The 22,338-nt window shown below is 33.3% G+C and overlaps 2 protein-coding genes across 2 annotated transcripts; both read left to right on the top strand.

Moving 5' to 3' along the window:
• The first annotated feature begins 18,858 nt into the window (after positions 1 to 18,858).
• Positions 18,859 to 21,456, top strand: B0T23DRAFT_154842 (uncharacterized protein). Its single transcript, XM_062832609.1, has 2 exons — positions 18,859 to 19,255; positions 19,357 to 21,456. The coding sequence occupies exons 1-2, from the start codon at positions 19,199 to 19,201 to the stop codon at positions 21,358 to 21,360; spliced, it is 2,061 nt and encodes a 686-aa protein (XP_062693506.1). The 5' UTR covers positions 18,859 to 19,198; the 3' UTR covers positions 21,361 to 21,456.
• Positions 21,457 to 22,203, top strand: B0T23DRAFT_154897 (uncharacterized protein). The gene is made up of 2 exons (XM_062832610.1): positions 21,457 to 22,017; positions 22,155 to 22,203. The coding sequence occupies exon 1, from the start codon at positions 21,552 to 21,554 to the stop codon at positions 21,858 to 21,860; it is 309 nt and encodes a 102-aa protein (XP_062693507.1). The 5' UTR covers positions 21,457 to 21,551; the 3' UTR covers positions 21,861 to 22,017; positions 22,155 to 22,203.
• The last annotated feature ends 135 nt before the right edge of the window (positions 22,204 to 22,338 follow it).

Consider the following 22,338-nt stretch of genomic DNA (forward strand, 5'->3'; position numbering starts at 1 on the left):
TATAGCTCTTATATTAGATAATAAACTTTTTATTAAATAGAATAAGTAGCCTCTACTTCGACGGAGCAATATTAAAGGAGTTCCGTATAGCCGCGGAGGTACTATAAAGCTCCCCCCTCTTTCTAATTTTATTCCTCCTTGTCACGGCACTATATGACATAGTCCCGTCCCTCTCGGCGTTCCGCTACCGTAACCTAACTGTCCTTTAGTCAATTCTGTTGAGTCTCTATTTAGTTTATGTATATAGTTTAGGAATAGAGTTTTCGCTACTCTCTTTTAATCTTCTCCTCTTCGTACAATATTACGTCTTTTCTAAATCCTTCTTAGTCGGTATTGTAATAGTATATTATACCTTTTCTATTAAATTAATGGCCCGACGACCTCCTTATTATTTTACTTCGATTTACTTTAAAATTGGTACCGACCTCTCCTAGTCCCTTAGTCCCAGCCCTATTACGCTATATATATAACCTAATTATACTTCGCTAAAACTCTCTTTTAAAAAACGCCCTAAACCGATAATTTTATTTTTATTACTATGTTCCGTTATTATTATACTACGTACCCTAATTATTTATAATACTTTACTTCCTTTTCCTTATATAATGTACTATTAATATTCTATTACTAAAACCCTTGTACTAAATTATAAATAACTTTATAAATTCGTTAGGCGTGTTTACCCCTAGTTTTAACGTTATACCCACCTACGAAGCTACTATTCGGACTCTCTTTTACTTAGATACCCTCCCTTTTATTTATAAAGTGGTTAAGGGCCTATAAAAAGACTTTTCTAATTTTATTTCTACTTTAAAGACGGACCCCGATGTCCTTATTTAATTCTAATTCTATTTTATTACTATTAAAAATTATTTTGGCCGGATTTATAGCAAACTTTGCACTATCCGACGGAAGGCCCTAAATATTTAGTAAATAATTAATTAAATTTAATAGGTTACTATTTAAAATTTTACTATAGCCTCCTAAGTGTAATAGGACTTTATTAGGGTTATAGCCGAGGCCGCCGCTATAATTATATAAACCTAATAGGTGTAATAATAATTTATTGTAGTTGAAGATTGGGCCCGGTAATAGAATATTAATATAACGGTAGTATTAATTATAATTGCCCTAACTACTGGTACTACCCGCCTACGTAGTGTTAAACCCCTTATATTTAATAATATTGAAATATCCCTATTTAAGCGTTAGGAAGAGTATATTAATTAGCGGTCCTAATTAATTACTAAATTAGTATTCGATTTTGCTATATACCTAACTTCGGTTAATTATATCTTTTATATTTTTTAATACTTTTCTAATAATGTTTATACGTATATTTGAATTAAAGTTAATGTTATTACCCTTAATTTCTATAATACTTCGGCCTAACCGATTAGGTTTTTTAATTTTTAAAATATCCTTATTTACTTCGACCCTTATTATATTACTTTAAATATTTATATTAAAATAGTGTAGGAAATAGACCGTTTTAAATAGGATAGTACCCCTTTCGCTAATTTTATTGCTATTTTTATTAAATTGGCCGATTAGTACGAGTTCGACGGACGGCGCTATATTAACGCCTTTAAGTTTAAAATTAGTAGTACCTTCTAAAATACTTTAATTAATATTATTATACGATTAGCGGCCGACAATTTTAATACGTAGGTTAAATTCCTCCGGGTTTTAATTAATAATATTAATAATTATTATTATTAAAGTAATAGTTCTTCGGCCCCGTTCCGCCCGCCGTCTCTAATTAATAACGCTAGCGACCCTATAGTCTTTAATAAGGTCGGTACCCTCTAGAAGGGACTGATCTCCTAGATTGAGAAGGACCGCCGCTAGAAGTTTAATTTATATATATACTATAGTGCCCTTAGCTACTATATAATAGTTTGTACGGCGAAGGCTAAATTGAAACCTATTAGCCTTGCTATTGCTTTAGTACTTTCTTAGAACGTAGGAAAAATTTAATTTCTAATATAAATCGCTGTTAGAGGCGAAATTCAAAGAAATTAAAGGATTTATATTTATATTCTATAGGATTTAATATTAATTTTTCTTTTTTAAATTCCCTTTGTTTTAACGCCGGTTCGTTGGTCTTTTACTCTACTATAATCGACTTTAGTTATTCCCCGATAGGTTTTATTAATTCCTTATTTGCGTATTATTATAATATCTTTATTATGCTACTCCTTTAGTTACGTATCCTTTATTTAATTAATAGCCGGGAGGGTAATGAAATTTTATATATTTATATCCTATCCTACTCTTTAGGTTCGTTTACGGACTACTTAGCCCTATTCGTATAATTATTTGGCGGCCCAGATATAATTTTCGGCCTCCTTTAATTGTAAAAGTATAACTTAAGGATTAATTAGTTTAACGATTTTATAAAATTCCTAGGTTTTACTATTATTAAAGTTCTAACCCCTATTAGGCCCGATTAATAAGTATTTAAGAACGTCCCCCTTAGTTTTAGCCCGGTTAGAATTAACCCTCTAATTACTGTACTAATTATTAAGCCCGCTCCCTAGGATAGGTTTAGGCCTACTATAAAATTTAAAATATTTTATTATTATTCTATAGTAGTAAGGAAATTACGGCTATTAGCGAGTATATATTTAAATAGCCGTACCTAACCCTAGGACGCTTCTATTTAAATATTATCCGCCTTTAATTTTATTTTTATATATAAGGAACTTAGTATTAAAATTTATAGGTATATGTTAAATTAATTCTATTACCTTATTGAGCCTTTAGTATTAGAACCCCCCGGTACCGTAGATGACGCTTAAATATTTAATAATTTAATCGATTCTAATTAATTTCTTTATAGCTTCGATAATATTATATTTTAGGTAGTCTTCTAAGGTTAATTTATTGAATAGCCCCTCTCCTAATTAATTATTAATTATAAGGATTGGATAATAGAGAAGTTATAGTTTAAGGCTGTTTTAGTAGAGGATATTTAGAAGTATATTAATAGTAAATTACTATTAATTTAGTAGGAGATTTTCGATACCCTCCTAGATTATTTTCGGCCGAAATAGAAGGCCTTCGACCTTAATACTGTTAAAACGATACTACCCTACTGTCCTTTCGATTATAAGATTGATTTAATCCCCGGTTAGAATCCCTCTTACTATTGCTTATAACCTATATTTTAAGAGGAATTCCGCGCTATTTGTAAGTATTTAAATAATTACTTCGCCGCTGGCTTTATCCGTCCGAATTCCTTATTAATAGCTATTCTAATCCTATTTATTAAGAAGTTTAGTAGGGGCGTCCGTATTTATATCGACTATAGGGGTTTAAATAACGTTATTATTAAGAATAAATACCCTATCCCCTTTATTAAGGAGATTATTAATACCCTTTAAAAAGTAAAATAGTTTAGTAAGTTTAATATTATAGCGGCCTTTAATTAATTACGGATTGTTCCCGGGGATAAGTGGAAAATTGTATTTATTATTAAGTTTGGCCTCTTTAAGTGCTTTATAGTAAATTTTAGTATAATAGGCGTACCTGCTTCTTTTTAGTATTATATTAACTATGTTTTATTCGACGTCCTTAATAAGTATATTATAGCCTACCTTAATAATATATTTATTTATAACGAAATTAAGGCGGAATATAGGCGTTATTTCGAGAATATTGTTTTGCAATTTTATAAAGTAGGCCTTACAATTGATATTTAGAAGTACGAATTCTATAAATATAAAACTAAATATTTGGGCCTAATTATTTTTTAGGATAACTTTTGTATAGATTTAAAAAAGGTTAACGCTATATTGAATTGGGGTGCCCCTGAAATGTTAAAGGACCTTTAATATTTTATTAGTTTTATAAATTTCTATTACCGTTTTATTAAAGGTTTTTCGAAGATTGTTTAACTCTTAACCGCGTTAATATTTAAGGATAAATAGACTTCGCCTATACCCCTAACTACTGTAGTTGCGTTCGAACAATTAAAAGTCGCCTTTATTTCGGCGCTGGTCCTTGTTTATTATAACTCTAATTGGAAAATTATTATCGAAGTGGATATATTGGATTAGGCTTCTAGGGGTATTTTATTGTAAGTTGATAAGGAAGGGAAATACTACCCTATCGCCTTTTTTTCGTTAAAGTATTTTCTAGTAGAATATAATTATAAGATTTATAATAAAGAGTTGTTCGCTATTGTTAAGGCCTTCGAAGAATAGCGCCCCGAATTCTAAAGTATAAAGGAATTAATTAAAATTATTATAGATTATAAGAATTTATAATACTTTACCTCTACGAAGCTCCTTAATTAATAGTAAGTACGGTAGTCCGAATTCCTTAATGATTTTCGTTTTTAAATTATTTATTACCCGGGTACCTATATTATAATCCTAAATATGTTATTCCGCCTCCCTAGTAGCGTTTTAATTAATAAATAAGATATTAATAATAATCGAATTACTAATTATATACGTACGTTTTTATTTAAGGAGAATTAGATTAAAAAGTTGGACTCTAACGAAGTTAAAATAATACTGGCGAAATTATTCGTCTTCGACGCCGAATCTCCTATTAATAACTATATTAATATAGTTTATTTCGTTTCCTTGGAGGCTTTAGTAGCCCTTGTAACGTTCTAAAACCTTAATTGTAAGGCTTTCCTAAAATGATTACGAAAAATTATTAGTACGGTTATAACCGATTATATAACGGCTAATAGTAGGATTTTAATTAATAATAGGATTTTTATTCCCTTTTACTCTAAAATTAGACTTTAGGTCTTATAGTATACTTATAATTTAACTCCGGGCGGCTACCCCGGACGGTTTAAAACTTATAATTTTATTCGGTAGACCTATATTTAGCCGAACTTTTCTTATAATATAGCTATTTTCGTTTAGGATTATTACTTCTACGCTAAGGTTAAGAATTCCTGCTTCGTACTACTTAACCTTTTCGAATTATTGCCGGTCCCTTTTCGTAATTAGTCTAATGTTTCTATCGATTTTATCGGCCCCTTCCTGGAAATAAAATTGGGCGGCTGTACTTATATTTATATTATAGTTATTATTAATAAATTAATGAAGATACGCTACTATATTGCTATTTATAGCCTATTAATTAAGGAAATTATAGCCGTTTTCCTTCGTAAAGTTTACTACCTCTATAGTACGCTGGACTCTATTATTTCCGACCGCGGTACTTAATTCGTCGCCGCCTTCTAGTAAGAGTTCTACTGCTTATTTAGTATTAAATAAAGGCTATTCTCCTCCGCCTACCCTAAAATAGACGGTTAGATAGAAATTATTAATATTTATATTGAATAATACCTCCGTACCTTCTATTCTTACTATTAGGACGATTAGCTATAGTAGTTCCCCTTCGCTGAATTTGCAATTAATAATTATATTTCCGAAACTACTAGCCTTTTACCGTTCTTTATTAATTATAAATAGTACTTAAGGATAGGTACCGAACTTCTTAATTACCGGACCGGCCCTATATTGGTAATATAATATTAAGAATTCCTCGATGCGCGTAATATTAAGGAATAGATTAATAGAGTTACTTTTAGAGTTCGGCTATTTATAGAGGAAGCCTAAGAATACTACTATTATTATATTGATTTGTACCAATCCAACGCCCCCCGTTATACTATAAATAATAAAGTTTGGGTAAATATATAGTACTAGAATTAGGGCCGTCCAACCCTTAAGCTCTCTAATAAATAGGCGGGCCCTTTCATTATTAAGAAGGTGTACCGCCGGGCTGTTACTATTATTATAGATCCTTTATATAAGGTCTTCCCGGTTTTTTATATTTCCCTCGTCCGTCCCTATTAAGAAGGCCTCTTAGGCTAGGCCGTATTTAATGAAGTTTTAGATTAATAGGCCCGTAGTATTATTACTTTGCTAATTAACCCTAGGGAGGAAGAATAGTATTTCGAGCGTATTTTAAATTTGTAATAGGACGAGGATGGTAATTTTGAATACTAGATTAAATAGCCGAAATCCTACTGCCCCGATTAGTAATTTACTAAAGACTTTTAGGCGAATACTAATAATATTAAGGATTTCTATATTAAAAATCTAAGGAAGCCCGGCCCCTAACTATATAAGGACGATATTAAAATACTTATTCGTTATAGGAGTATTAAATTAGTAATTAGTGTACTATTGGAGTAACTACTATTATAAACCACCCCTTCCCGCTCCTAACCGAACTAAGTAATTAGGATAATTATATTTAACTCTAGGTATTTAGTAAAATCTCTATAGTTTTTTTTTCTTTATAGTTATTCTATAATAATTTTACAATTTTTATAATTTTAAAGATATAGGACCACTTCGTTTAATATACTTAATAGCGAATCGCTATAATTATACTGCCTTTTTAATTATATTATTTAAATATTCTACTATAATTACCCTAGTCGATTATATTCTTAGAATATTAATAAAGAACTTAATCTCTAATTTTAGTAATATAGTACCCTCGATATAGGAACGCTAATACACTGTAAATAAAGTAGTTACTTTATATTTCGGTTTAGCTCGGATAGTTAAATATAGTTTAACTAATAAATTCTTTAATACTTTTAGGAATTGTATCCTTAACGCCGGCAGCTACGTAAAATACCTTAATTTTAATACTAGAGTAGAACTAGAACTTCGTTAGGGTCTACTATATATAATTAATATCTTTATTTATAAGACGGGGTTTAATATCTTCGGCCTAAATACAATGTTCGACTGTAAGTATATTAAAAGTAGGGCGAAGACTACTAGTAATTATAAGTATATTATAATATAAATTAATAATAGTATAAATATTAGTATACTAATATAATATTAATAATTCGTCTAAATACCCTTATTAACACCTTACTAATATAACGTTATTTACAACTTTCTTAGTAGCCTTTTTAATATTAATAAATCCCTAATTATTGCGGACGTCCTCCTTAATTATTATAAAATTCTTAAGAAATTTCTATATTTCGGTAACGATATTTATACGAATAGCCTTATTCTAAATAAATTCACTATCCTCCTTCTCCTAAAAAGAAGTAGCCTAAATAGTTAGGGTAGTAATATTAAAAATATCTCTAACTATTAGCGGAATAGTTTTATTTTATTAACAAAACTTTAAACTTAAGATTTTTAAGAGTACTTATAGGATTATAATTATCCTTAAGTATATAATAATAATAATACTTCTTCTTCTTCCTTATAGGAAGAAGGTAAGGGATCTTCAATAGGGTAGTATTATTAATTTTAATATTTAGGTTATAATAATGAAGGTAGGGTATATAATTAAATTTAAATATAAGGATTAATATCGCAGCCTTATAACCGGCGGTACATCCTTTAATTATTTCGGTAGTATAATATACGCTCCCTTTTAAGATTTTTTTTGCCTATAATAACGGTAGGAAAGCGATAGTGAAATAAGAACGGAGTATAAGTATTTTATTAGCGATACGCTATTATAGAGGGAAATAATAATATATTATTATTAAGAAAAGAAAGGAAGGAATAAGAATAGGAGGAAGGAGTAAGAGAAGAAGTAAGGGAAATACGTAACGTACGGTACTTGTATTGCTAAAACCGAATCGGAACTAATGTAGTACTATTTCTATTGCCGAGGGTAACGGTCTTTCGGTAGGTAACGTACGGCCGGCAACGCGTCTTAGCGAATATAAACGTATAGCGATGTTATTACGGTAAGGGAGCGGAGAGCTTGTAGTACTTTTGTTTTATTTATAATTAAGGTTAATTGCGTTTTAAGGCCGGGGGTATTGTTACGGCACTATATGATATGGTTCCGTCCCTTTCGGCGTTCCGCTACCGCAACCCAACCGTCCTTTAATTAGTTCTATCGAATCTCTACTTAGTTTATATATATAGTTTAGGAGTAGAATTTTCGCTATTCTCTTCTAATCTTCTCCTCTTCATATAATATTACGTCTTCTCCAAGTCCTTCCTGGTCGGCATCGTAACACTCCTCTTTATTATAATATTATACAAAGTATTGAAAAAGTTTAAAGGTATTATTATAGTAGGATTTACCGACAATACTAATATTCTAGCCTTCTCGAGGTCGATAAAGGAGAATTGTAAAAAACTTATAATTACGTAGAGAATCTACTACGAATAGGCGATAGAAAGGGGAATAGAGTTCGAAATAGTAAAATCGGAGTTTATTTACTTTATATAAATATAATAGCCTAAGTAAGAAATGGTTAACTTAGGAGGCTATTAATTAGTACTTACGGAGATAGTACGGTTTTTAAATATATAATTCAACTATAAATTTACTTATAAAGTATACCTTTAAATAATAAAGAAGAAAATATTAATATAGGTATACGCCCTAATGCGAATTATAGTAAAAATATAGGAGTATAATTTTATATAAGTGCGAAAGGTCTATACTAAGGTAATAAGGGCGGTAGTAACCTATAGCGTATTAATTTATTATATTCCGACGGAACTGATAGGGGAACTTTATGGATTAATGTAGGATTTAATTACAATCTAAAATAATTATCTATGGGTAATTTCTGGTATATATAAGGTAGTATCGATGTTTAACTTCGAAATAGAAACCTTTTACCCCCCTTTTAACCTTTATTTTAATAAGAGAGTCCGGGTATTTAAAGAGTAGTTAACCTATTTCCTAATTATAATTTTTATACGGGGTATACTAGTATAAGTAACGGCCAAAGTCCGGGATTAAAGGATATAATATTTATTAAATTTAATATTAATTAATAATAGAGTAAAGGCCGAATAGGCTGTACAATAGGCGTTATTTGAAGATATACTAATATTATAGGGAGAAGTAAGAGAATTTATATTAGGGGAGAAGGAGAAATAATTAGAAGAGGCAATAAGGAGGGAGTGGGTGGTAAAGTAGTATATAAAAATAATAGAAGTTATAAGGAAGAGAAAACGCTTTAGTACTATAGAGGCATAAATATAATTTAATAGAATTATATTATAATATTATATACGGTTTAATACGGACGAAAATCCTATACTGTACTACTTATTAAAAGTAATAAACTCCCTATTAATATAAGCGAAAATTAGGAAAATAAATTTACAAATATTCTTCTTTGAAAGAAAAGTACCGGAAGTAATAATATTATATTACTAATATAGTATAGGGAAGGAGACGTTCGAATATTTAATATTAAAATACCGGGAGATAAAATAAACTTAACTTTAGGGCAAAAATATATTTATATGGCCGATAAATGAGGAAGAATTCTATAACGAGTTTAAAACGAATATAGAATGGATTTTAAAATAGGCTTTGCGGTTAGGGAGGTTATAAGAATACGAATTGGTAATTAAGATTGAAAAAGTAAGGGAAATAGAAGAGACGCTTGGGGATATGGATTAATATATTTGATTGTGTGTGTAAAAAACCTAACCGAAGCCGGTGATTACTAAATTGGAATAGAATTGTATTAGAATTAATAAAAAGTTAATTAAATATATATTAAATATATTGAAGGTAACCCTGGAAGAAAATTAAATTATAATTAAATTAGGGAAATTAGGGAATTAATTATTCTATATTATTATTATCTAATATTGTATTAATATTATTATAAGCCTTAATTTCTTTAGGATCGTAGTTATCTTTTAAATCGGAACTTCTATTATTATCCTTATTAAAATCCTCAATAATAATGCTAGTAAATACCGTCTTTATATTATAGCGGGGCCAAATAGAAGCCGGATTATCGATTAAATTTATAATTAAAATATAATTATAAATATTATAGATAATTTATTCGATATTAATAAATTATATAAAGAAGGTTAGTAGAAGTACCAATATAGGAGTAATATAGGGTATTTATAATAGAAAAATAAATATTAAAGCTATTTTACTTAGTACGGACCGCTATTATTCCTTCGTTAATACGTATAATATTAATAGTAATTATATTAATTTTATTAGAAAGAAGGCGGATGGATTCCTCGATTTTTATAATATAGAGACGAATTATAGCAATATTATTATAAAATATAGTAAGGTTTATAGAAGTATTAATAATAGTATAAGTAAATTTTCTTTTCTTAGTAAGAGATTTAATTGTAATTATTAAATTAAAAGCTAGGAAATTACTAATAAAGAAGGGTTCGGCGCTAATATAGTCCGCCATAATCTATACAGCGGCCACAACCTTTACTTTACTAATAAAAACCTTAAGATTACCCTTAATAGTATTGTAATTATATAGAATTGTAGCAGTTTCAATAAAGGTATATACTAGAGGAGTAAATTTAATATCCGGGTATTCCTTAGTCCTTTTCTACAATTAATATTTATAATAGGGAGTAAAAGGACGGATTACCTTACAGATTAGAAATAAAGATACTATAGTAATAGTACGGATATTTATAGGAATTTTAGAAATATTAAATTTAATTAAAAGTAATTTTAAAAGCGGCTATATTCTAGTAAATTAGAGGGAAGGTACATTAGAGTCTATAGGTATAAATTTTATACTATTTATAGTTTATAGGAGTCCGGAAGTGCTTTATAATAGTATTTTTCTTTTTTAATATCTCCTTTAATAAGTATTTCCGAATTTTTTCGAAGGTAATAGGTTTAATAGGGGTATTATTGTATAGCGAATTAATAGGGTTAATATTAGGAGGTACTATATTCGAAGCAACGTTATTTTTCGAATTATTAGGGGAAATTATAGTTTTTACAACTTTAGCCGCCTTTAAAATAAATATTTTTTTAGTAGTATTATTAAGTTTCTTATATAATATTATAAAGTAGTAGTAGTATTAGTTCGGGTTGGGTATGGGTGAATAGTAGTGGTAGATTTGGTTAGGATATAAATATAATATAGCGGAGGCGGTAGTATAGTATAAGGAAAAAAAAAGGGAAGGAAGGAGAGAGCTAGGTCGAAGTTTCCTTTATAAAAATATTAAGGCGGCCCGGGATAATGTAATTGAGGAAAGATGGGATAAAAGACCGCTAACTGTAGAGAAGTTACGGTAGGAGGATAAAGGAAGGATAGTTATAGGCTAGAATTGGGTCGGCTACGTATATAATACAAGTTTATAGTTTCGGTTATAATAGTGAAGTTATATTGAGAGGAAGGAAATTAGGAAGGTACGGAGCTAATATAGTGCTGTTACGATAGTAAAGCGGAGGGTTTTTACCCGGCTATTACAGTACAGTTTTTCCCACCGACTACGAACGAAGCAGCACCGCGTGCCCACTGGGCGGACTATGTATATAGTTAGCGTGTATAAGACTAATAATAATAATATAGCCTTTCTTAGTATTTATAAAATTATTAGCTAGTAGCATTTTTATAGATAGATTATTAATAACCTAAATTAATTTTATTAATTTTATAAGGGTAGGTTTTCTATCCTTTATACTAATTAAATATAGGTAGAAGGTTATTTACTCTTCGATTATTTAAAATCCTCTAATACTTTTAATTCAACAGGGATTCTTATATTTAATTATATAATTGAATATTTATAGGAAGGTACGGTCGATTATTAATTTCCCTATTCTAAGGTCGATATATATTTCCGAACTAGTAGATTCGGGTTTTACTTTTACTTTAACCTAGAGATAAATATAACTTAATAGCGGACTATTCTCGATATTTTACTTATTGAGTAGCTATACTTCTTTAATATTATATAATTTTGGTTCGGTTTTTTTATTATTATAGGCGAGATGGGATAAATCTATAGGTATACCTTCGATAAATCCTTTTTTAATTTTAAAATAATATTTAATATATTGGAATAGAATATTTTTCGAGGCTATTTAATAATTATAATAAATATATTTATTCTTTATTAGCTTAAAAAGTGCTACTTCTTCCTACGCTTATTTATTTAATTTATATTACTTCTAATATTACCGAACTTCGAATTTTAATATAAATATATTATAATATTTATAGTATATAAGGTTAGTATCGTAAATAACGTTCGCAATTTTATTATCTAAGTCTAAAGTAATTAATATATTATTATCGGAACCGACGTAGTAGGCTTTATTATTATTATTATTAGTAATATAATACGCTTAGTCCTTATTTTTATTCCGGTTACGTCGGTTGCGGTCTAATCCGTCTTTATTACTTCGATTATAACCGTTATTATAATTATCTTTATTACCCCGATAGTCTTTCTTCTTAGAAGAAAAATTCTTTTAATATAATTTAGCCGAAGGTTTATTATTAGCGTCCTTCTCCTTCTATAATAAGTAAATAATATATTTAATAAATAGGTACTATTTAGTAGTAATAACTATTAGGATAGTTTTAATTTTATTGATTTCTTTAATATAATTACCGAAGGAGCCGTACTTAAATAGTCTTAAATATATTTAAATATAAAAATCTATTTTCGACTATATTTATACTATAACGCCGGTCCAATTGGCTGAGTTTTTGCCCAAAATACCTATTATATAAATATAGTATAATTACTTCTAAATAAAGTCTAATAGTACGTTTTTATTAGTAGCGATATTTCTAAGGGTAATAGATCCTTCGGTAAATTTTCTTATTACAATTATAAGGTTGGGAATTTATTATTTAATTAATATATTAAATAGGTTTTTAAAAGAATTATATCGAAGGGTACGTTTAATTTTTAAAAATATTTCTATATTTTACTAATATACGGCTAATCTACTTAAGAATACTTAAAATATAAATATTAATTACTATTCTACTAACTCAATTATAAAATTATTTTTAGTAAAGGATTGTAACCTATTAGTAAAGCAAAAAATATTTATATAGATTAAATTACGCCCGTTAATAATTATTCCGAAATTGTCGGGATCTTTTTAATAAGGGTAGAACTACCTAATTTCTTTTTATTTTAATTTAAACTCTAATCCGTAGGAATTGGACTATAATTTACAAGAGTAGTAATTTTTATTAAACGGGCATTACAAGGGGCTACGTCTATTACTATTATTATTTAAATTATTATCGTCTCTTTTATTATTATCCGGGTTTCTATTCCTTCCAACATTCCGGGGCGGATTACTTAGAGGTGGGCCCGCTAGGGTCTTAATTAAAATACCGCCCAGCGTTAATAGTCCTTTCGTAATAAAGTATTTATATTCGCCCGGTATATAAAGGTCTGGGTATTCTTCGGCTTATCGCTAAATTATTTAAGGAATAAATAAAGTAAAAACGGGGTTTCGCTTTATACCCTAAATAGTCTTATATAGTTCATTATATAGTATTCTATTACTTATAATTTAAAAAGAGGCTAGAGGAATAGGCTTAATTATTAGTAAGGTTAAATCAATTAGGAATATTTATAATTAGATAGCTATTATTTAAGCGGCTAGCGATTGTTGGTTCGTTAGGTTTTAGCGTGTTGGTAGAGGCGTTATAATTGGGGCCTAATATTTATACGAAGGTTGAGTTAGAATTATTAGTAGCAGTTTATTTTCTAGTACTATTAGGCCGGCCGGAAATATAAATTAGGGTGCTATTAATTGTTTATTTCGATAAAGGAGAATTATAATATTTTAAAAGTTATTCGTAGAGGCTTTACTCTAGTTTTAAAAAAGGGGAATAGTTAATTGGACTATTATTAAATATAGAGGATTTTTGTATAAAGGGATTAGGGTTCTACTTTTATCTTCCGCCTATAGTGATTTATATTTAAATGGTTTAATTGTAGTAAGTGGAAAATCCGTAACCGCTGGGTACGAATTATTATATTCGGGAGAATTAGAAAATCCTAAAAACGGTCCAAAGGATATTTGGCTACCCTAAATTAATAGGTTCCTGTAATAAATAATAGTACCGGTGCCCTTTAAATTATTAATAGGAGGGAAAGTATTATTATACTATTTATTAATAATTTTTAATTAATAAGGGGAGAGTTAGTAAAAATTATATTTGTATAGTAGTAGAATAATATTCTTTAGTAGCTTAAGAATAAGATTCTTTACTATATTAATTACAATCTTAACTAAATAACCTTGAATTATAGGTATAAAATTATTAGGTTATATATTTTGCGCTTAGGTAACGGATATTTTTAATAAAGGAGATATTAAACGTTAAGTAGAATAATTATTTAATAATCGAATTAAGGGTAGTATTAGGGTGTGATATATTATTAAATTATCTATTTTTATTATTACTATATTAAACGTAATATTAATACCTTATTCTATAATATCTATCCTTATTCCTATATTTTAGTACCTTTAATTATTAAATTTACTAAAATTATTTAAAGTAGTTTTAACATTTTTAATACAATTTATTGTTTCGTCTATTTTAATATATAGATAGTCGGTATTATAGTCGATTCTTTAGTATTGGGCGTCCTATTCGTAGGCGTTCCTATTAATCTTATTCAATATGTACATTATTATTTCTACGTTATTTCTAATTCTTTTAAGCGCTTTAGGTATAGGAGGTTTAGCGGGGTTATATTAGTTCTTATTTTAATTTTATAGTAGAGGATTAGGGGGTAATTAATTAATAATTTATTAATTAAGGGGTAAATTTATTATCTTTAATTCGCAATCGAATTATTTATTAATTAATTTAGAACGTATATTTTTTACTAAGGTTTAAAGATTACGAAGGGTTATAGACCGCTTGGAGGGCAATATTATACCGGTATTAGATTTTATTTTGCCGTACGGGGAGCCCTTATCGGGTAATTTATTCGGTTATTATAACGCTATATTAATTAACGATTTTATTAATTTTCAGTTATTAACGCTTAAGTACAAATTAAAACTAAATAGATATAAAGGATTAGGAAAAACTTACTTTTTATTTAAATTCGAAAGTAGGGAGAAATTTTTTATATTAAGGGTATTTTATTATTTACCTACTACAATTTAGCAATTTAAAAACCTCAGTTCTAGGTAGTAAATTGTATAAAAATTTAAAGTTCGTTAAATAGGGTAAATATTGTTCAGCCTACTACAATTCGGTTAATTAATAGTAATAGGGAAGTACGTATCGCTATAGTCTATTATAATTCGACCAAACGGTAATAGGTTATTAGAGGTAGGGGAGCAATACAACTTATTTAAATTAATTGTAATACGATACTTTCTAGCCTACTACGATTCGATTAGATTATAGGTTTCTATATAATTTATTACAATTTAATTGATAGAGAGAATTAAAAAGGTGATTGGATTAAAGTCGTTATAGCTACTATATAATATAGATTACTTTTACCTTAAAGAATAACCCTACAATTGATGTGTAAAAATAATAGTATTCCTATGTAAAGCGTGATATAGAAAGAAGAATTAGGAAGAGTAGGAGCTGGGCGTAGATAGATTAATATAATCTATTTGGGCGGGCCTACCTCTTTATTTTATCGCTCAAACCCACCTTATAGCCCGGTAGGCGGGCTAGTCAAGGCGGGCTCGAGCGACCTGCATGCACTGAATCTATAGAGCTAGTCTACATATATAGAATAATCCGTATTAACGCTCTTAATCTCTTTTATAAGGAGTAGGAAAATAAAATTAATAATACTATTACTAAAATCGTATTTTAAAAATAAAAGGAATCTAATAAAAAGGCACGCTACTTTATAAAAATATTTAATAGAAAAAAGGAGGCGTATTTTCGTAAATTAAAAAAGAAGATTAATAGAAGTAATAATATAATTGGGGGAGGAAACTTCTATTTAAAGACTAGCATCTATTCTAATTTTATCGGTTTTAAATTATAGTAAATTTAAAGGTATATTTACTAGTAGAATATAGGCAGGAGGGAGCAGGAAGTAGATTAACCCCGGATTTTCATATTTTATCTCTTTAATATACTTTTTTCAATACCGATACAAAATAACAGAAAAAAATCGTATATATATAAAAACTACACTATTCTATTCGTTGAATTGAGCCGAATCGATATATCCACTTTACATTAAATTTAAAGCAGATTTATAGTAAATATAAGTATTGGAAATAATATTATAATTTTTTAGTTCGGTAGGGAGGCGGAAGCTAAAACCGTATTAATACCGATTAATATAATAAATATTATTAGAAATTTTGAAATTCAAATACTAGAATTAAATTTTTAAAAAAGATAGATTTTACACACTTTAGCACTTTAGGGGTAATCTAATAATTTAAATTTATAGTTCGATATATATAATTCTATTAGATTATAGTAATTTAGGGGGTAATTAGAGCGGCTGGTGCTAAATTACTATATTTACTCTTAAATTCTAGTATTATAAATTAATTCGCCTTATCCCCCCCCTCCTCCCTCCACTACTAAATTAACCCCCTTTAATTAGATTTAATATTCTATATTTTTCCTCTTCCTCTAAATTTATTATAATAATCAATCTATATCCTTCTAATAATATAATCGCAATACTAAATTATATATCCCTTTACACCTCTATAAACCTCGAAATTAATAAAATTAAACCGTACTATATTACTATCCCCGTTTATAACCAATTAAAAATACGCTACCTCGTTTTTCATTACCTAGTCTAACGTTACTATACCCCGTAATAAATTATTATATTAATTAAAGATATTATTATATTTGAAAAGCTAATTTAATAATACTACTGTAATAAAAATCACCTTTACCTATATATCAATATTGAAATAAAGCGTATAATAGTAAACTCGGAACGTTCTTTTCAATTTATTAATTACCCTCTTAATAATAATACGGGTTTAATTATAACGAAGGTTAAAAAACTCTTCATTATTAATTAGTTTAAACCCTACCTTCGCCGTCTCCTAAAGGTAATACTATCGGTAGTTATAATTATACTTAGCATTAGCAAGGTAATACTATCCTTATAGTATATTAAATTTATAAGCTCCATAGTGGTTGAAAGTATTATTTAATACCTTCTAATTATTTATTAACCCCTCCTAGCCCGGTAATATATATAAAATATAACTATTAAAATCATATACAACTAGTACGTTAATCGAGTAACCTCCTTTATAGTTACGCTACAGCTTGGCTATATTAGTATATAAGCGTATTGCAAAGTATAACCCATCGAGAGCTCCCAGTACCTTACAGAAATAGGGAAAGGTTTTCGGATTACCTTCTATAACGCTAAAGGTTTATAATAGGGGTAATCTAATTTTCTAATTCCCAAATACAATACAAACATCGAATACCTTATAAAAAACTCTATTTATTAATAAATCTATATACTTACTATTATTATTTACTTATATTAACAAACCTTCTAGTAGAATTATAATTATACCCTAGTAAATAGTTAGCTATCTAGAAAGTAAAGCCCTAACTAATTACAAAAAGGAAAATTAAAACCTTCTTATAAGTAAATAAATATTTAATTAATAATAATCCAGTATAGTAGTATAACTATTTAATTAAAGTATAAAACATCCAGAGACCTATATAAATTAGGTTTCTAAAGCGCCTAATATAATTATTTAGTAACTCCTTCGTAGTAAAAAGACTTTATTAATTATTTAATTTAGCAGGTCTAAAGGGTTTTTATAATACTAGAAAGTATAATAGAGCTACGAGGATTATAATTAGAACCTTCTCACAAAGTTACACTCAACGGCAACGAATTTAGAGAGTAATAGAGGGTATAGTAGTAGATAGAGGTTAAAATATAATTTCACTAGGGGTTATTATATAACGAAAAAAAAGCTGGTTTTTAGGGGTTTCTAGTACATTTTCGGACCTCTAGCGGTTATAAATTAAATTAGAAAATTTATGGTCGATTACACACGTATGATTGGCCAGAAGGGGGTTGTGGGTTAGAAAATTTACTGGAACTGATTTTGCAGGGATTTACTAGCAAATCGGTTATTGGTGGTTGCGTTTACGACTTGGGAATTACGGTCAGTAACATTTACTAAACCCAATTACTGCTGCGCCGTTCACGCACTGACAAGGGGAGAGGGGAAGAGGTTGAGAAGAGAGCGAGAAGATGACTTGAGGTTCGAGAAGTTCTCAAATGTGACAAACTGCAAGGAAGCCCGACTTCTGACATCTTGGCTACATCTTGCCCAATCAATGGTAACGTCTAATCAGTGACATTCAACATTGACTGGTCAAGTGTCGTCAGCTTCCAAGTGGCAGCAAGCAGCCCTGAAAATGCTACGCATCTTCCGCCATTCCCGCTGCTTTGCTTGCGTTGATTGCTTGCGTTGGTTATGCTAGGCATGCTGGCTGGCTGTCGATGTTCTCGTCTCCGAAACGGGGAAACGTGGGAGGGCTTGCAAGGACAAGACTTGCTCGAAGCATGAAGCATGAATCGATACAAGGTACCTCCCAGTGGAGGAGGTCTGGTTCCGATTCTCATTCCCACCACATCATTTCCCCTCATCCCACTCCCTGCTTCTGGACTTTCCGGTCTGTCTCTTCGCCAGTAAGAAAAGTGAAAAAGAAAAGACGGTGACTTACATTTGACTGGACTGACTTCCATTATAGTGTACGGACAAAACCTACGAGGGAGCAAGGGCTTGTCATATAGCATGATGAATTAACGAATGGCAATACCCCCGGCCCTGGCGTATTGAACCTGAACCTTACTTACTCTGACTCTGTTCTTGCTTGGCTTTTGCTTTTGTCTCTACATACTTCTCGTCTTTCGTCTCTTTCTTCTCACATCTTGCTGGACTCTTCACATTCAAATCAGTTGCATACGACCGTCCTAAGATCGAAACATACAACCTAGATCCCGGCTGCCTCAGTTGATCTGATCGGAGGTCAGCCCAGAGAGTGGAACATCAAGAGTCCTGGGGGAGAGAAGAGTGGCGCTGTATCCACACTTTCTTTCCCGGGGGGCTGGCACCGACAAGCGAAGAGAAGCGAAGCGCGCAATCCTTTGACTAAAACCACTTTAACTCTTGCATCTTTCTTCATTGACGCACCGAAACCATATTCCCATACATTAGGTTTGTTTGGTTACTCGATTCTTCGTTGCTCTTTCGTCAGCTAGGCACACCTATACCCCTCACATACAAACACCGGCGCCGAAAGACCCGCCAGCGCCAGCCACGATCGAGTCAACCACAGGCTGGGAATAACACTCGATAACTCCAGGCGTGGTACCCCGCTATTCACAACGCCTACAGCACCTTCTGGCCCTTTTCAGGTCCAACATATCAACACTACAACACAAAAAGACGATACATATCAGGCGCCAAGATGCCAGGCGAAGAGATTATCACCATTGTCAACAATTCGGGCAAGATCATCAGCACGGTAAGGACTCCCCTGTCTGTCTTTTGGGCAGACCGTTGACATCCGTGTCACCCACCTTGTCTCACCTGCCAATTTGACAGTAACTAACAACTCCGATATAGGGGAGGCAGCTGATGGGCATCTTCAAAGATGCTAAAGCTACATACCGTGAGAGGAAAGAAGCCGCAAGGGCGGAGCGCGACTTCCAGAACGGCAGCTATTCCTCGGGCCGATCACGGGGAGAAGTCCACATCACAGTTCCTCGTGGCCGACAATACGATGAATACGACTCCCCGGGTCCCATCAAGACGCTCGATGGCGGCAGCATTAGGGATCGTAAGCTTATCGGCAACAGCAGCAGTGGGCGCCGCAAATCCCACGATGATGACACCCGTTCCTTTGCTTCTCGCTACACCTCTACTTCGCGCAGCAAGTCCCACCGCAAGCGATCATCGTCTCAAGCGCCTAATCCCTCGACAGCCCTAACAGAGGGAAATCTGAAAACGTACACGGAAATATCGGCAACGGCGCCGTCAAAGCCACCAAAGGGGTACAGCAAGGACCTAGAACTCGCCAGGCGACCAAGTCTGAACCACGCCAACACCATGCCTGCCAGCCCGACCTTCGACGTGGCCGCTTCGGGCAGTCGTAGTCGCAACCCCTTTCACCGTCGCCAAACCGAAACCCCATCCTCGTCCAAGAACAAGAACAGAGACCGGGACCAAGACCTAGCCTACGGCGACCTTCCTCCTGACCTTCACCTGCGCGACGACCTCAACCGCGGCCGTCACCGCTCCTCCCATGACAGCATGAATCACTCCTACCCCGTCCCGCCTCAGGGCATCCCCACGTTCGCCCCCGACTTCGCGCCCCAGGAACCCGAACAGAAGGAAGCGCTGGATCTCATCTCCCGCATCGAATCCTTCCTCCTCGAAGCACACTGCGTGCAGGCTTCAGCGTCGTGCATAATTGAAAATCTGCAGCAGAACCCGGAAGCCGCGGCGGCTGTGGCGCTGTCGCTGGCCGAGCTCAGTGCGATGATTGGGAAGATGTCACCTGCCTTCTTGGCATTCTTGAAGGGTGGCAGTCCGGCCATTTACGCCTTGCTTTGCTCGCCGCAGTTCTTGATTGGTACCGGCATTGCGGCCGGAGTGATGGTGGTCATGTTTGGCGGGTGGAAGATCATCCGGAAGATCACGCAGGGGAATGCGAAGCAGAAGGAGGCGGCGGTGGAGATGAATGCGGTTTCCGGGAATGGGACTGCTATGGGGGCTATGGGATTTGATGCGGGGGCAAGGGCAGGTGCTGCTGCGGGAGGGCATGAGGATGCGTTGGTGTTGGATGAGGAGTTGAGCACGATTGAGTGCTGGAGACGCGGGATCGTGGTGACGAGTGAGGAGGAGGCGGAGGTGGAGTTGAGGAGTCCGGAGGCGGATAAGGCGTTGAAACAGAAGTACAAGGAGGAGGTGGTGGAGGTAAGTCCCGATGATTCGGTTTCTCAGGTGGGATTGGCGAGACGCACGACGGTGAAGAAGGAGCATAAGCCGAGTGGGTTGAGGGAGAGGTTGAGGGAGGCTGTTGGTGGACATTCTGATAAGGAACGGGATGGGAAGGACAAGGAGAGGGAGAGAGACAGCAAAGACAAGACCAGCAGCAGCAGACGCCACCGCGACGATCTCGACATTCCCGACCGCAAATCCTCTCGCGACAAGAAGGATAAAGCCACAAGCGAAGTCGGCGCCTCCTCTCAAGTGTCCTATCGCAGCTCTCGCTCTCACCGCACAAGCACTCGCAGCGAAGCTGGCGGTGGCTCCTCGTCGCGTTCGAAACTAGACAGAGAGAGAGAGAAGGACACCAAGGACAGAGAGCGAAAGTCGGCCTCGAGAGTCGGCATCAGCAGCAGCAAGGAGGCGAATCTGGATGATGGAGACAGCACAAAGAAGAAGGGCAACATGATTAAGTCGTTGTTCAAGAAGATGAAGGACAAGGAGGATGAGAAGATTGCCACCAAAGAGAGGGAGGAGAGGCGCGAGAGAGATGGGAAGGATAAAGAACGGGAGAGACGGACCTCCAAGGAGGGACATGGAGAGCGCCATGTGAGAAGGGCGGCGAGTGTCGCGAACTAAGGCGTAGGTCATGATGGGATGAGCAATGATTTGAGATGAACGCGGATATAAACACGATACATGTAAGAGATGGAATTCTGGCATTTTTTGGCTGGCAAGAGGTGGGACTTGGGATTACGGGATGGGATTGATGGGATCAACGGGCTTGGACATCGGGATACAGGGCAATCGCCACCGGAGCAATCAACAACATGTGCTGGACACGCAGCCGCGGCGGAATTTTAACAGAACATGATGGGGCAGGAACTACGGCGTATGAGGTGGTTGGTGTTGGTTTCCTTCTTTTATTGTCTTTTCACAGATTGGATAAGTCCTTGTCATTTTTTGGTCGATACCTATCGCACTGGTTGATTTCCTTTCTTCTTTCCCTCTTCATCATACAAATGAACACAACCAGTGATCCACACACCGCAGAATTCAGATGTGATCTATTTGCAACTTGTTGTTGTCGAGCGTGCTTTGTCTGGTGCACAGGGAAAACAATGAAGGGGAGGAGATGAGACGCTCAAGAACACCGGAATCCCATGTCAAAAGCACGAAGAATCACCATGACACCCAGTTTCCCGGCCAAAATACGACATCCTCTTCCATCAATGCGCATACATTTCCATCCGAACGTCTGCAGCAAAAGTCAGACCACACGAATCGGATGGAGAGGTACGTTATTACAAAAATTTCATGGCTCTGACGAAACCAATATGCAAAGATCCAGCCCTGCAGCTGCACGGCTCCTGAACTTGCGTTTCTCACACCTTGACGCTCTTCATGGAGTCCTTACCACGATTTTTGCAAAGGAACGGTTATAAGCGACTCGATATCGAACATGGATGTGTCATCTTACGCCGCTCAGTTGGTGACTCGATGGTGGGAGTGCATCATGTATTGAGGCTGTTGGCTCAAATACATCTCGCCTCAGGCTTGCAGACCTCCTGGGTAATCCCTTTGGTTGGCCAAGCCTTGTAGGCACGGCTTCGGTTC

Source organism: Neurospora hispaniola (assembly GCF_033458365.1).
Source record: "Neurospora hispaniola strain FGSC 10403 chromosome Unknown B0T23scaffold_4, whole genome shotgun sequence".
In the NCBI taxonomy this organism is placed as follows: Eukaryota; Fungi; Ascomycota; class Sordariomycetes; order Sordariales; family Sordariaceae; genus Neurospora; species Neurospora hispaniola.

Coding starts and splice junctions, on each gene's coding strand:
- B0T23DRAFT_154897 (XM_062832610.1), top strand. CDS start 21,552: ATGTGCTGGACACGCAGCCGCGGCGGAATTTTAACAGAACATGATGGG.
- B0T23DRAFT_154842 (XM_062832609.1), top strand. CDS start 19,199: ATGCCAGGCGAAGAGATTATCACCATTGTCAACAATTCGGGCAAGATC. Junction 19,256..19,356: donor CGGGCAAGATCATCAGCACG/GTAAGGACTCCC, acceptor ACTCCGATATAG/GGGAGGCAGCTGATGGGCAT.